At 36.9% G+C, this 16,920-nt stretch overlaps 1 protein-coding gene across 4 annotated transcripts in view; it reads right to left on the bottom strand.

Moving 5' to 3' along the window:
* mtss1 (MTSS I-BAR domain containing 1) overlaps positions 1-16,920 on the bottom strand; it is a 63,241-nt gene that overhangs the window by 31,080 nt on the left and 15,241 nt on the right. For all 4 annotated transcript variants that reach the window (XM_084127679.1, XM_084127677.1, XM_084127680.1 and 1 more), the window contains exon 3: positions 15,656-15,729. In XM_084127679.1, the coding sequence (XP_083983805.1) occupies positions 15,656-15,729 (74 nt within the window). The remainder of the gene's footprint in view (positions 1-15,655; positions 15,730-16,920) is intronic.

Genomic DNA, 16,920 nt, shown 5'->3' with positions numbered 1-16,920 from the left:
ACTATTCAGTGCTGATGTGCTTAAAACATTAAAGCATTGATTACACTGCAGTTCAACCAAATTCATTTGAAGATCAATAGCTTTCAGGGGGGAAATTTGCAAAGAGCGCTCGCTCCCACAAACTTTCCGCAGTACAAGATCTTGTTAATCACAACGTTGCATCAGAATATCATCCACCTAGACTTTGCTACTGGGAGAAGATTTAGTAATAAAACATTATACGTCTCTCCTTAGTGTTCACAGAGTAGGTCTATTTCATTGTACTGACATCAGCGAGCGAACACCAGAGGTTCACACTCCCAGCTGGTCTCCTTGAAAAACTGCTGAACCTTAATGACCCCACATGAGGAAGTGAAATATTAAGAGCGTTAATGAAGCAGGTTTTTTTTTTGCAAGCAAATCTGATTAGCATTACTGCGTGAATCCGTTAAGTGCATTTCCTCATACACAATGGTGCACTTTTCTCATCAAATCTAATGCAAAGAAATGACACCAAAGTATAAAAAAGCCTTTTTTTGTACTGTAAATTGTTCATAAAAAATTTATTATAAAAATGTATAATTATCACATAATTATTATATAATATATTAATTATTATATAAAATGTAACACACATATATATATATATATCATTTTTATCAAGCTTGTATATTTAAGTTCAATAATTTCACTTAAATGGCAATGAAAATTACCTATGAATTGTCATTTAAGTGAAATTATTGAACTTAAATATACGAGCTTGATAAAAATGATCATTCTAGAAGAAAATTTCAGATGGCACTTAGAGGCTTTTGCATCTGAACTCTTTATATATATATATATATATATATATATATATATATATATATATATATATATATATATATATATATATATATATATATATATATATATATATATATATATATATATATATATATATATATATTAGTGATGCACCGAAATGAAAATTCTGGGCCGAAACCGAAACCGAAAATTTAGGATGCACTTGGCCGAAAACCGAAACTGAAGCCGAAAATGGCTTCTTTTAAAAACTAATATATACATTGCTTGAATTTAATGGATCTGAAATGAAAAATCACAATATAATAATCAAACTTTTATTAACAGTTACATAACAAAACATAAAATATTTTTAACAATAAATATACATAATTATTATTCTTCAAGTTTTATGTTCCATCAAATAATATAGTTTTTTAAAAATTGTGCAAAAAAAATCCACAATTTTGGAGATTTTTGCAGAACAAATGTTACATATTGTAACTTTGGTGTCCTCTCGTATAGGGCTGTCATTTTTGTGAAAAAAAAAAAAAAATCCTGTTCGATTTTTGAGACATAGGCAAATTGTTCATTGAATCGTTAGTAAATTGCCTATATTTGGCGTTGATCCGTTTTCAACAGCAAATATAGGCAAATCCACGGACAACTAAACAGGCATTAGGACGAACGTAAAGAGGGCGCTTGAGACGCGCACAAGTCAGCAATGTGGACTGCTATAACATCAATGAAAAACATTACTGGAGGCTACATATTATGCACTATATTATGCAGAAATAGGCTGTGTGTGTGTGTGTGTGTGTGTGTGAGTGTGTGTGAGAGAACCTGCAGTTGCTGTATGACGCGCGTTCGCTGCGAGCGTATAGTGACGAGCTGGACGCGCTCCGAGAGAAGGCCGTTAAAATCGATTCCCTATTTTTGTTTTCGAAACTTGTGTTGGTTGGTCCGATCGATTGTGCAATAAGTGACAGCCCTTTGACATGCTTAATCTTTGATAGGCAGACGCGTGATAACAGCTCGACCGTGAGTGAAACCTAAGCGCTTGCGCACGGATGGGAGGGGCGGGTGACATTCATTTTCGGTTTACGTTTTCGGCTGTTTTTTTTATTTCGGCCCGAAACCGATAATGCCATTTCGGCCGAAAATTTTCGGCGGCCGAAATTTCGGTGCACCCCTAATATATATATATATATATATTTATATATTTATATATATATATATAAATATAAATATAAATATAAATATAAATATATATAAATATAAATATAAATATAAATATATATATATATATATATATATATATATATATATATATATATATAATATATATAAACATTTTTTTTCAGGATCAAATAATAATAATACTAATAAATTAAAATGACAGTCTGCAAAAAAAGAAGGGATTTCATAGGCATTGCCTATGAAAGACACGTAGAAGATTTTATTACAAAAACATGATGTGTAAACAGCCTTTAAAATGTCAGGAAAGGGTAAATATATGCAGGCAAACAATGAAATATTCTCTATAGGGATGGGATCAATTAGCTAGTCTAAATCTTATTTGATCTGGTTCAGAGGGAAAATATCTACATTCAGCACAAGAACTTTATTGTGGTTTTTTTTTTATGAAAAAGTTTTGCAATAAAACCCATCTTTTGTATTAGTAAGAAATTCCGGTAGAAATCACATTCAGAGAGGCATTCCTCCCTCTTTAACAATTCAAGATTTCAACAGCACCAAGTTTAGAATCATGTGACGTCAGATGAAGGTGCAATACAAGGAAAAGCTCTTGTCTATATAAGGCATCTGTGTCAATGAAGGCTGACCCTGTAGCAGATCAGCTAGAGGCAACGTCAGCAGAATGGCCGGCCATCCTGCGTGGACTTCAGGGACCAGTGGACTGAGGAGATGCCAATTCAGCTTCATTCTGGTCATGTGTGCCCTTCAGGGGGATAATGAATTGCAAATCTCTTCAAGGAAGCATGCACATGCACACAAACACTCACAGATTGCACGCAAAACTCAATGTGCACCATTATTACCCAAGAAACAGCAGCTGAACTGATCTATAGCATGTAATGTGCAATTTTCACCACCAAAAACCTAAAACAAAGCCCTAGTCAAACTATTTTCCTAGTGACATCATGCCACATAATTAATTTCGCTTAAGTATCGTGGAACCTTCCGAATGTGACTGTTTTCTGTGCTGTGTTCAAATTCAAACCAAAAATAGTTTAAGCCCGAGACAGAGCGGTCACAGGTCATTTCACTGGGGGCCAGGGTGTTTCCAAAGGAAACGGTCAGTGGCTTGCCTTCCCCACCAAGGTCGGGACACTCTCGTAAACCACGTCTGGGGGACAAACTTCCTCCCAAAGCTGACTTTAAATGATCTGTCACAGCATACCAAGGCGTCCCAAGTCCTTCCTGACCTTCAGGCAATGTTTGTATTATCCTTCCTTAATATATAGCAACAATATGGACTCATATATACTCAATATGGTTTCAAAGCAACTTTACAGTGATAATAGGAAATTAAAGTAACAGATTGTTTTGGCTTTACAGCAGTTCTAGAATAAAGTTATCGTCCAGCTAAAGTTAGTTTTGATCACAAACTCATACATCTAAATGTGCAAACCGCATTTCATCTACAATTTGAACAGACTCCTCTTACCTATGTGCACTATCATTTAACAAATCTGAAAAAAAAAAACTAGGGATGTCATTGGTTGGCAGGAGGGTTTTAAACACATACCACCATATCAGCTTAGCTGAGAGCTGGAAAGTCTCTCCAACCGAGTAAAACACTTAAAAAAGAGCCCAGCAAAGGTCGCTTTTGTTCTGCGAGCAAGATTCCATTGTAGGAAGGCTGGCACAGTCAAACTTCATATGTTAGGTGGAAACCGTATTAGATTATTTTTAGCATAACCATTTAGCATTTAAAACAAGCATTAATATGATGACCTTCAAATAAATGGTCTTAATTTCATATTAATACCAGCCTAAATGTCAAAAAGCTAATAATTTTTCAAAATGTTCCTGTTTTACTGTATTTTTGATCAAATAAATGCAGCCTTGCTAAGAATAAGGGACTTTTTTTCAAAAAAAAAAAAAAAAAAAAAAAAAAATTATATATATATATATATATATATATATATAAAATGGTAGTGTAAATTTGTTTTGTTTTTATATAACTCATAAGTCAGAGCAAATTCTATAGAATTCATTTAGACTACTTTTATGGTGCCTGAATGTCCTATTTGGACCTGTGGTTACTGTACGTTGTCATTGCATACAGCCATTTTTGGGTGATCTAATCCTTTAAAGCAAAAAAAGAAACACTATTTTTAAACTTTACTTACAAAAGCTACAGTCACTGGGTACAACAATCACTTATTTCAAGCCACATAAGCTTGCTTCTTGGCCAAAAGATCTTATATACAGACTTGTGATTCTTGTTTAAAAGCAAGTATGGAAAGAGGATGTTCTCCACGGGATCACAGGGTTGGGTTTGTACCACTTGGTTCCTTTCTCCACGTGAGTCATTGAGACCACACTTAGCCACAAGCCTCAAACAAGATAAAAGCTCTAGGCAGTTTGTGTTCCAAATGATCACTGGGTCATGTGAGTTCGAAACGTCTGCCACACAAACGCCCTAACCATGAACGTATAGAACAAGCATATGGGGCAAGATTATGCATTTAGCTTGGTCGGGTTATGTATTTATTTATGAAGAGAACAGATGAACAGAGACTGTCACTTTTCATGTTCAACACCATACGGAGCAGACTAGGGCTGTCACTTTTGTGAAAAAATCCTGTTCGATTTTTGAGACATAAGTGTTCATTGAATCGATTGTAAAAATAAACAATTTTTAAAGACGTTTCCATTTTAAACGCCAAATATGGGCAAATCCACGGACAACTAACAGGCATTAGGACGAACGTAAAGACCGCGCTTGAGACGCGCACAAGTCAGCGAATATTCCTGATGATTTATTGGCATGAAGTTTCATGCACAATGACAAACAGGAGTGCAACATTCACGAAAAACAATAAGCAGAGTGGACTGCCATAACATCAATGAAAAACATTACTGCAGTCTTCAACATGGCTGTGTTTACGATTAGAAATGTCAAACAAATTTCGCCTACGTAGGCGATTGTAGACGCGTAGCCTAGGGCTGCACGATTAATCGTATTTTAATCGCGATAACGATATCTGCCTCTCTCGATTAATTTTAAAAAATCGTCGCGATATTTGCCCGCTCGTTTTTAATCCTGAAAACGCTTTTTTATTAGACATTTGCATTATCTTGCATTGTAAACAAGTCCCCACTAGCATTGATGTTTGTGGTTGCCAGAAATGTGTCGCTTAGAAGATCTAATGTGAAGACGCATCACAAAGCGCTCATCTAACGTTAAATCATGCCATTTGTATTGACTTGCTGTCTGAGGAAGTTGTAGTTGGTTAAATGAAGTCTGATGGTTTGAAATTAACACCCGCCAACCCGCCAAATGCGGCTAAAAATGAACTTTGATTGCTGTCAAATCACTGGCCAATTTGGCATGTTATTATGTTTACTCACTTTGCTGGGGAAGTTCGTGTAAACCAAATCTGCTTGGATTTTGCGCAAATACTCGTGCAAAACCGTTAACTGTCTCTTTTCTTTCTCTGTAGTTTCTCAAATGAGAATAATCGTGATTAATTATCGCGATTATAATTTTGAGCAAAATAATCGTGATTATCATTTTAGCCATTATCGTGCAGCCCTAGCGTAGCCCGAATCTGTATGCATGAGACTGTCTGAATATCGGCAGAATTCACAGTTTTGTTGTAAAAAGAGACACATTATGCAGAAGTATAATTTGCTGTTATGCGTGTTTGTCAGAGCCTGCAGTTGCTGTGTGACGCGCGTTCACTGCGGGCGTATCGTGACGAGCTGGACGCGCTCCATGAGAAGACCGTTAAAATCGATTCCCTATTTTCGTTTTCGAAACTTGCGTTGGTTGGTCCGATCGATTGTGCAATCGATTTTCGAACTTAAAGTGCCCTAGAGCAGACGAATGTTTGTTTTTTCCCGCAGTGACAGCAGAGGTCACTAAAACACGATGTTTGTGCCTGAACTGAACAACTCAATATTACAAAACACAATTACTATTAAAATATCAACAAAATGCATAAAAACTCAATCGACTATCTGTGTCTGCCTGGACTCAAAGCTTCCTCTTGGCCCGCATGGACTTAAATTGTGTTTGCCTGTGCCAGTGACTGATAAACGTTGTCTGTTGTTTGTCATTTATCCTCCGCCGCATCAGTCCCTCTTTCTTCACCTCTTTTATCAACAACAGCACAACAATTTGGCCATTTGAAGAAACTTTGCACACTCAGCTGCCATGACATCTTCGCAATTGTATGTTGCGGTGACTAAAGCCACTGGCTGGACAAAGACGTCACGCATGAGATTAATTTACGCACTCGCCACCAACTGTACAGGGGTGGGAATTACAGTTACAAGTTACAATAGATCACCCTCAGTGTAATCTGTCAAAATGACGGACGACTTTTCCGTCACTGCTAAGAAAATTCAGTCAATGATGGAAAACATTTGGTTAATGCGACAATCGGCCCAATGGCACTGAGTAAAGCAAATGTAAATAAAACATTAATTTTCACGGACGTCGTTGTGAAGCGGATTGACGAGCGACATGAACAAAGTATCCCTCAAGAAATTCCTCTGTAAGCAGATGATCTGTGGGCATGGATTGCATAACATCTGGGTTTGGTTTGACACGCGTCTATAAAAACAAGAAGTGTACAAAAGTGGTCCACATGACATTTGGACAAACATTACAGCCTAAGATCATAACCAACTTGCATGGTTTCACATAATCCGATTAGATTCAGTGCCACAGATGTTACAAATAAATTTCAAACGAAACCTCTAATTAACATGGAAAATTAACATGGTCGTTTTTAGTTCCTGCTTTATTGCATCTAACTTGATGACATGGTGTTTAGAAAAACATGAGTCAAAGATCTCACACTTTATTTTTTGTCTAAACATGACCATACAGTCATCCCATCCTCGTCTATACTCCCTCTATAGACAGTCCAAAATAAACTTCACACTCTTTCCTTCGTTCCTTAAACACTAGTTTAGCTAGTGCCCACTCATGCCCAGCCCGCACAAAAGCATCCAGTGTGTCCGTGTTACACAGTCTGTCAGTGTTCACACCTACTCACTTCACCCACTGACTCTCTCCACAGCACAGACTCCACATTCAACGCCTGCTCATGATTCAGACGCCTTCCTTTTTATTTATATATTTAGAAAAAGTCACAAAAACGTGCTACAAAAAAGACTGTGGAATGGAAATGTCATGTTTTTTTACATTCCTTTTGTGGGACACTCTTTTCAAGAGCCCATGGTTCAGTGTTCATGGTTTTTTTATTTATTTACCCCCAACTCTCTTTGTAGAACACACAATCCTTGCTCCCCTCGTCTTCCCAACCATTTCCTCCTGCATAATCTGTTTTTTTTTCTTCTCCTTTTCACTGCAAATCAGTGCACAGACAATTTGAATCGCAATCTTCTTGCAGGCTATCATTTTTAATAACAATTTGGGTAGGGTTGCGCGATATGCTCCATTTTCATATCGTCCTATCGTCAGCCTGTGAGATCGGCGATACACGATATTATCGTGAGGGGGCGGGGCTTACTTATTTGATTATTAACTTGCTTATTTACTCATCAATTTGCTTGTTTTATTACTTCGTTTTAAATGAGAATCTTTTTTCTATTTTGCTAGCAAAGGTGGAGTGTTTATTAATAGGCTAAATCAGGTTATTTCCTGGTATAGTGAGGTAAAAAAAAGATCCTAATCATTCTTTTATCTGACTCGGAGTATTTCAACATGTCAGCGGGAAATTTACGGACACACATTATCCTCTCATGCCGTTACAGATCTGCAGCATTTTGACTGTTTGACGAGATGTGAACACGTTTTAATTTCTTGATTCAAGAAAGAGTCGGAGTCTGCGATATATGTCCTCCTACCAGTGCTCTCTCTGTCTGGATGCACTTCACATGCGCACCGCACTTCAATAACGCAGGTGTTTTAAATGCCAGGAGAAATCAGAGGCAAAAATCTAAAAGTCGATCGGTTATACGCCGACTTAAACTTATGACTTGACTCTGATAAAGGAAAACGGGTTAATCCGTTTACATGACCACATGCATTGTCAGTTTATTCAGCATAATCGAGTTAATAACGTGCATGTAAACGCGCTCAATCCCTGAAAACGAAAGCAGAAACGGACTGAGCTTTCACTGCATTAACAGCACGTTCTCTCAGAGTCGACGGTGGATAACGGTAGGCTACAGCAACTATCTTAATTTACTGGCTGAATATTTCTCTTGTGGACTTACATTATTGACAGTGAAAAAATTAGAAGAATATTTCTTGTTAAACAAGTTTGAAGTTGCTTGTGATTTTCACAGATGGCAGAGTTTCACAGATGCTTCGTGAACTAAAGACTTTTATTAGGCCTAGGCGGCCTATATCATTTTATTGATATTATTATTATAATTAATATTTTGTAATTGTATTGTTTTTAGTGTTATTCGTGTCATTAAATATTTTGTTAATGTGCTATGGAAACAAAATACTGACGAACAACGATGCCGCGTCTTCATCTAGGCTCTGTATAAAAATTATGCGTCTGTTAAAACAAGCACTCTTGACAATTTGTGAATGGATCACCTTGCAATGAAATTTCGTTGTGGGATGTAGTTGTTTGTCTGTTTTAAAAACATTTTCTTTGAGGAGTCCTCATACGCGCGTGATATGGCGCAAGTGTGGTTATGTGGTGATGTCGTTATGAATTTAGGCAAGGCAAATATAATTGTAGTTCCTAATTAATTTAATAACTATACTAGCTTCATAATAATAATAATGATTTAATACATTAATGGAAAAACGAGCCAATTATCGTATTGATATCGTCAAAGGCATCTGCCATCGGCGATATCTCTGTCTATCGTCGATACACGATACTATCGTCTATCGGCACAACCCTAAATTTGGGTCTCACGCACGTGTGATCTTGCGTTATTTCCTTATCACTTCTCGCATGTGTTTGGTTGTGAAACGTAGTTTGCGGACCAGACGGAAGTTGTCGGCGATTCTTTTGTAAAGTCATGCAGTGTGAAACCTCCTGTCGCCGATCCATCGTGAGGTGTGAACACACCAGCAACTGAATGATACCCCAGATAGCTGGTTGTCCTGCATCCTCAATAAACAAGCTACAGTTAGTCCAAAATGCCGCTGCTAGAGTTCTTACTAGATCAAGAAAATATGAACATATAACACCAATTTTATCATCACTACATTGGCTACCTATAAAGTTCCGTATTAATTACAAGGTATTGCTACTGACTTATAAAGCCCTAAACGGCTTAGCTCCAGTCTATTTAACGGATCTTCTATCGCCCTATAATCCATCGCGCTCTTTAAGATCAATAAATTCGAGGCTTTTGGTCATACCTAGGATATCCAGATCAACCAAAGGAGGGAGAGCATTTTCACATTTGGCTCCGAAACTCTGGAATAGTCTTCCTGATACTGTTCGTTGCTCGGACTCGCTCTCCCAGTTTAAAACTAGATTAAAGACGCATCTTTTCGGCCAGGCATTCATATAATATTGTTAATCTTACAGTTCAAACTACAATCCGGCCTCTAGTTCATAAATGCCAGAGGAGAACTGGCCCCCGACTGAGCCTGGGTTCTCCCAAGGTTTTTTTTTTCTCCATTAGGTCACCTGGAGTTTTTTCGGTTCCTTGCCACTGTTGCCTTTGGCTTGCTCAGTTGGGGATATTTGGGGATATTTAATTTTATTATATCAATCAATAAATTCCACTAGAAACAAACCTTGTTGTATTATTTTATTTTAATTTAATAATGTGAAGCTGCTTTGATACAATCTGTATTGTGAAAAGCGCTATACAAATATACTTGATTTGATTTGATTTGATAGTCGTGCAGTGTGAAAAGAACAGTGACCCGACTACTTTAGAAATCGTGCAGTATGAACTCGACATTAGGCATAGAGTAAAATGAGTTAATGTATTAGTAGAATAAATCATAAGGATGCATGCTAGTGTTAAATTGAACACTCATGTCATACTGTACTTCAATCACACAGAAAATATTACATGAATCTCTAAAACTCCAAAGGCAGTTTCACTTTAGATAAAACATTGGGTGTGCCAACCAATTATGTAACATCTACCACATATGACTACTAACAAAGTCATGAGTTCCCTGAGAGAACAGACTAAAACGTTTTTGTTTGCTGCTTTAAAAAACGGCCCCAAGGGAACTCATCCACTTCATGTCACCGACCTTATGATCACAAGGCAAGTTTTTGCAGGCCTTTTCAACAGTGAATGTACCATCACATATAATGACAATAAATACAGTAGCAAGGAGAATCACTGCTAAAGGTAAAGTCCATTCATACGTCAATGTGATTTATTATGGAAAGTGAATCACAGGAAAGAGCAATTTAGGAAATCAAACTAGGTAACTAGAAATATTCTCTGTATAAGATCTTAAAGGGATAGTTAATACATAAATGAAAATTCTGACATCATTTACAGAATATAACTTTTCGGTTAACCCAGTTCACAAAACCACTGAATGTTTCTACACAATTCTCAATGTTCAACTCACTGAATATATTATCCAGTCACAATGGTTAAAAGCTCACTGTAGTGGAGGATTATCAATAAATAATGCTAAAATTACTAAATTAAAAGTCTTTTATTTTACACTTTTGTTCAAAAGTTTGGTCTCTCTTACGCTCACCAAGGCTCCGTTCATTTGATAAAAAAAAAAAAAGTAATATTGTGAAATATTGTTAAAATAACTGGTATACTATATATATTATATATATATATATATATATATATATATATATATATATATATATATATATATATATTCTAATAAGCTGATCTGTTGCTGGAACAGCATTTATTTGAAATACAAATCATTGTAACATTATGAATGTTTTTACTGTCACATTTGACCAATTTCATGCTGAATAAAAGTATTAATGTCTATTTATTTTTATTTTTTTTTCTTACTGAAATCTTACTGACCCCAAACTTTTAATTGGCAGTGTACTTTAAAAGTGTTTTTGCCTCCATTTTGAACCTTTACAGCCTCAAGCCTCACTATAAATATCTCCTTTTGTGTTCCAGAGAAGAAAGCAAGCATCACAGGTTTGGAATGACATGATGAGGGTGAGTAAATGATGACAGAGTTTTCATTTTTGGGTGAACTATCCCTTTAAAGGGTTCAGCAGAAAAAGTTGGGACGTCCTGCTTTAGACACTGAGGTTTAGGACACAGCAAATCTGCATGCATCTAGTTTATGAAGAGTAAAATAGGTCAGATAGAATTGAGTGTACAAATAATGCTGTACGGCATGCATACATAGTCTTTACGTGAAAGGGTCATGGGACTTCACAGCTGTTCACCGCATGCACAATCACTCTCATATGGGATAGTGAGGGGGGTAGTGAGGGTCAGCTCTCTCAGTGGGTTAATTCCCCACAAACACATACATGCCGATCCAGCTTTCCTGTTTCTGGAATGTTTGCAGTGGGGTCTGACGTTTGAGGGTCAGTGGGGGATCCAAACGCGTGCACACATTTTACAGACAACTGGGGCTGGTGTGGCCCCTTTGTGAAAGTGTGGCAGCTGTAAACCAGGCACAGTCCAAAAACAGGTGCGGGACCAAAACGGCACCCCAGCCAGTGACGGTGCAACAGTGCTTTTGACGACTCCAACTAAACCTCCATGTATTCATCATGAAGAATTTTCCTTAGAAGTGAGCACTAGAATGCCCTGCTTTGATATTTATGTTCTATTCACTAAGGCACAAATTCATGAGCTGCACATTTAGGTCAGCAGCTGTCCTCTGAGAAGCTGCCTTAAAAGTGAAAAAAAAAAAAAAAAAAAAAAAGGATGGCCAGTGAATGAATAAGTATGGGATAGATGAATGCATGGATTAGAAAGATGGAGGTTTGGGTGGTTATCTCATCCTGTCTTTTGGCTACCACATGGGCAGATGTTTTGGATGAAAGAAAGTGGAGACAAGGTTATGTTGGAGATCTGGTCTAGTCTTTATTATTCATTAACATCATTGATCTTAGACATGGATTGATAAGTAAGGGAAAATGTCCAGTCAGCTCATTATTGCAAAATAAAGATCAACAGGGTGACCAGGACATAGGACAAATATATTTGTACAAAAATTGTTGTAATTGACCAATCGAAATCAAGAAAGTGAGCCATGTAATAGGCAGAAACAATTAATTACCCAATATAGGATATTCCAAATATCGGATATAACCAAATAATTAAATGTAATTTAAAAAAAGTAATTTACTGCAATGTAATGTAAATGTGATTAAAAAAATTAAATACATATACAAAATGTTAAGTGTTTTCAAAAGCAATTTTATCAAATGAAAGAAACCCTGAGCAGATGGGTTGGTTGAGCAAAGCTGTCTCAGCTGTGATCAATAAGTCGATTGATCAGGTTTAGGGGATGTGAGTGGGTCAGCAGCTGATATGCTTGTCAACATAATCAATACTGGGACTGAAGAGTCCTGGTAAAAATCAGACAACAGAGAGCAAGTGTTCATGCCCTATACTGAAAATAATTATTTTGCTGCTTGTTCAAATTACTTAATCAAAATGAGCTAAAGCAACACGATTGCTATATATTTAGTCCTACTCCTACCTTCATTTCATTGTGTTCAAATTGAAGTTCACTTAATCCATTTGTGTTGGGATTACTTCAATCATTTTTGTTGCATTAACTGAAACTGGGCGGTGGATTGTTAGTTCCCAGCATGCTTTGCATGTGGCCAGATCAGGAGTAAATGTTGAAATTACGTGTTACTTTATGTGTTTCTGAGTGAAGGAAAATACTTGTTAATGTTTAATGTTCAGTTATGTTTGACATTTAAAAGAGTTTCTGTTATATTGAAGATTTTATGGTTACCATTGTGCTGAAGAGTAGAATTTATGGTTCATCAGGCTACGTCCAATGAGCAATAGCTTTGCTGATGCCAGTGGAGTAACAAGTATATTCCTACTTGTGCCGTGCGAGCTGCAGACAGTATTTTAAATATTACAACATAACTGAACGTTAAATACTTACAGGTCTTATCCATTTGCTCAAAATCACAGACTTGAATATTGGAACCTACACATTATATTTGAATTGATAAAAAATAAGTTAATAAAAATATTAATAAAAATATGTTTAAAATGAAGATGAAATTTAAAAACTTTTGTAAAATCAAAAAGCATTTTTCAGTGTACAAAACAAATATGGTAAAAAAAAAACAGACCAATAATATAAGGCAGAACAATTTGCTAAATATTGCAAGTGTAGCCTAGTTATGTAGACATTTGCTTGTTTGTTAGCTATATTAAATATATTTGGATTATATTGGATTATATTGGATTATATTATATTTGCATCACCTATTGAATTACTGGAAACAATTTATCAATGACATTCAATTCTCACAATGCAGTAATTCATCAGTAAAGAGAACAGTGAAAGTGACTACACAAAGACTAAGCCTGTCACAAAGCCGACAACAATCTGAAGAACGTAAAATGCACAGCAATCTCTTCAGACTGAAAGAGATGCCAGTCATGTCAATGTCAACTTCCTAATCAAACATAAACTCCAACCTAAACACATGCACTATTCTTATCTTCTGTGAGAACGACAACAAAAAAACATCGCCTAAAATCCTCAACACAGCCATTCCTAGCTAACACTGACATTCAGTTGAATTATGACAACAACTGAATTTCACGTAACCATTTCCAACTAAATCCATCAGAAGGCATGACACAGCAGGCTTGAGTCATGACAGCTCGTTCGTGATAAGGTGGGGCGGCAACATTAGCAGGAAAATATTTAAATGCTCCTTCACTTCCCTTTTCTGGCATGTCAAGACTTCTATTTTTTGAGAAAAAGAATTCTCTTAGGCTATAAAAATATTTGCATATGTAATTGAGACGAAACCTCAACCTCAGAACCTGTTAATAAATTAATACTACAGCTCTGTTCCAAAACCTAGAGCGCCGGCTGACATGCTGTCTATCCCTCTACGTTCACGTGATGTCACTGTTGTGGACTTCCGCACAAGTTTCAAAGGTGATGTCAAATGCTGTTTCTATTGTATTTGTCCAAGTAGAAAGTTGGAAATAGAAAGCTATTGAATGCAACTCACAACTGATATACAACACAGCTTTGCCATTGGCTGATTCAGCTGTGGACCAGTGCATTAGGAACAAGCATCAGGTTTCCTCTATACAAACAAAACAACTCACAAATTATTTACTATGGTTGGCAATTTTCTTTGTAGACTAAATAGAAAAAAAGTAATGGAAGCATACTTCCCACCCAAGGCTACATTGATTAAATTCATTAAATAAACTGAAACAAACAACTTAAGACAGATTGTAATGCTAAAATCATTCAGCGTTTAGCAACACAAGATCAAGGTAAAATTCTTGGACTATCAGCAAGATAAACAGAGTCAGGGCTAAATCACAGAAGCAGTATAAAGAACGAGGAGCACAAACACACAGCGTAAATACTACAGAAACCAACAGGTCACCTTAACTAGGAGTGGAGCTATGTAACCCAATCCTGGCCATTATGAGACAGTCATGCCTTCCTCCAATTGTCTGAGCACAGAACAATACCATGATGACTTTCTGGTTCTGTGTCAATAAAGGTTGAACATTTGTTGCCTAGGGTGAGAGGATTTTACACTGCTGATTTCAGGACGTTAACACACTGCCCTAAAGGTGAGACCTCACAAAATTCAAATAAACAAACTACACATTTCAAAGAGATAACATAGAATAAACAAAGAGATAATACACTAGAATCAGAGCATGACGGGATAAACTGCATTACTAGTTCTCAGTTTTGAATGCGAGAACGGTAAGAAAAAGCTGATCTTCAAAGGGAAAACATGATTCCTTTAATCTCGCTCAAGAGAAATAAACAACATAATCCAACAAACGAGTTTGAAATGATAAAATAGAAAGTGAAACGACTTTATTCAAAATTTGCGCTTGTAGTGTTGCATCAAACAAAATTGTAAAAAATAAAGTTTTTCAAACAGAATTCCCAAATAAACTCCTGTCTGTCATTGGTCACTCAAACAGATAGTCCCACCCCCCAGATCATGTCATTGGCCGAGTCAGCACTGCTACGTTAGGGTTGGCCGGAATGCTCCAACAAACACAGCAATGTTTTGCTATAACCACAGTGTTTACACTTCTCACAGGAGTCAATCTATGAATGGCTCACTTCTAGCTGTCTCTGTGTTTGAAACTGGGATAGGAAAAAGTGTTTTAACACTGATAATATTACACACATCATCTTTCATATCTTAGCTTAGTCTCAGTACTTTTGACTGGTAAATAGCATATGACATACTGCTCAAAACGTGTACCAAACACTTAAGCAATATGCACTGTCAAATTCCAGAGGGTTGGTGAAGATTTAATTCTCGGTTTTATGCACATCACCAGGAGTACTATCATTCAGAATGCTATAAAACACATCGTCTTCTCACTTTAGTCTCATACAGCACACATCTGCCTTAAAAAAGGAAAAGACATTTGGACGAGTCAATGCTTCATGTTTCTGATGAATAACCTTTCCTGTGAAGTACGACTTGCCTGCTTTCCTCATTACGATCACTGGAGAGACAAGAGACAAGAGAGAGAGACAAAGAAGGTAAAGATCTCATCTTACCTCGTGTTCCAGTTGCAATGTCAGCCACTTTCTGGAAAGCGTCCAGGAATGAGCTAGTGACGATGATTGTTGTCCTGAACGACAGAAAGAGAAAGAGTTTGTTTGTAGGAAAAACACACGAGCAAAGTGGCTTTGACTGGATTCTTGCTAACAGTCCATGATGCAGGTATATCATGACAAATATTTCCACTGACAGTTTTCTGGAGCTTGCACCAGGAGAGATGCAGGAGCCAATGTTAACAGCACAGCAGACCGCAATACTCTGGATGAATGAAATTTAAATACCTGAAGATGCTGATAACTAAAGTGCAACGCACTTCAAAACAATCTGCATTCGTTTTACATTTTCTGCACTTATGGTGGGTGAAAACTGTTGGACCTTAAAAAGGGTTTAGATAAATATGGCAAAAAGCTTCAATAAATGTAATTGAGAGTACAAAATGCATACTCATTATCAACAAAACTATCAACAAAAACAGTTCTAACACAAATCAGTCTACACTAGAAGTGTTGAAGCTATACGTCATCTCGAGATAATTACCAACACAGACCAATCAGCTACAAGCTTAAATGTAGCAATGTAAATAAAATAAATGCGTCTAACTAAATTTTGTGATGGCGGCGCCAGAACTGCAACTGATAGAAGGTGCACTGTAGTATGATACTACAACCTTTCTTCGAGAGCAGATCATGGAGACATTTTTATTAATTATTCACAATCTAAAATCGTGATATTGCACACCCTTACCTGTGGCCATAAAATAAAGTGGTCTTGTGTAGAAATATCAATCCTACTTGATTTGACATTAGACAAATTCCCTTCTGTAAGTAAGCTTACATATACTTAATCGTTTGATTAAACAGTGAAAAATATCTATAGCCTCCTCCCTGGTCAGAAGATGGAAAACGGTCGGAGCCACTCAATAGAAAGAGTTCAGCGTGTTCATCGGAAGGGACACGGGCACATACTGACAGGGTCAATGGTGCCATTGTAGGATCCATTCAGAGCCTTCATTCTGAAGAGAGAGATCTCAGCTTATCAGAGAAAGCTCTGTGGTATCAGGTGATACGAACTACAAAGTACAGCCTTTCAGCAAATCCCCCACCTCCCCACAGCGGCCCCCCAAGTCCTGCAAAAGCTTTTGTGCCTGATAGGTAGACTCGCATCTCTTTAATTCTGGTTCTAGGAACAGAAGTTGGGTTAATGGTAGGGACGCCCTGGAAAAATATGTTACTGGTTACCTTCCGTTTGAAGAGCATTATTA

Source organism: Abramis brama (assembly GCF_963993115.1).
Source record: "Abramis brama genome assembly, chromosome: 11".
NCBI classification, from domain to species: domain Eukaryota; kingdom Metazoa; phylum Chordata; class Actinopteri; order Cypriniformes; family Leuciscidae; genus Abramis; species Abramis brama.
The sequence above is the reverse complement of the archived record's forward strand: the minus strand, read 5'-3'. Positions and strand labels throughout refer to the sequence as shown.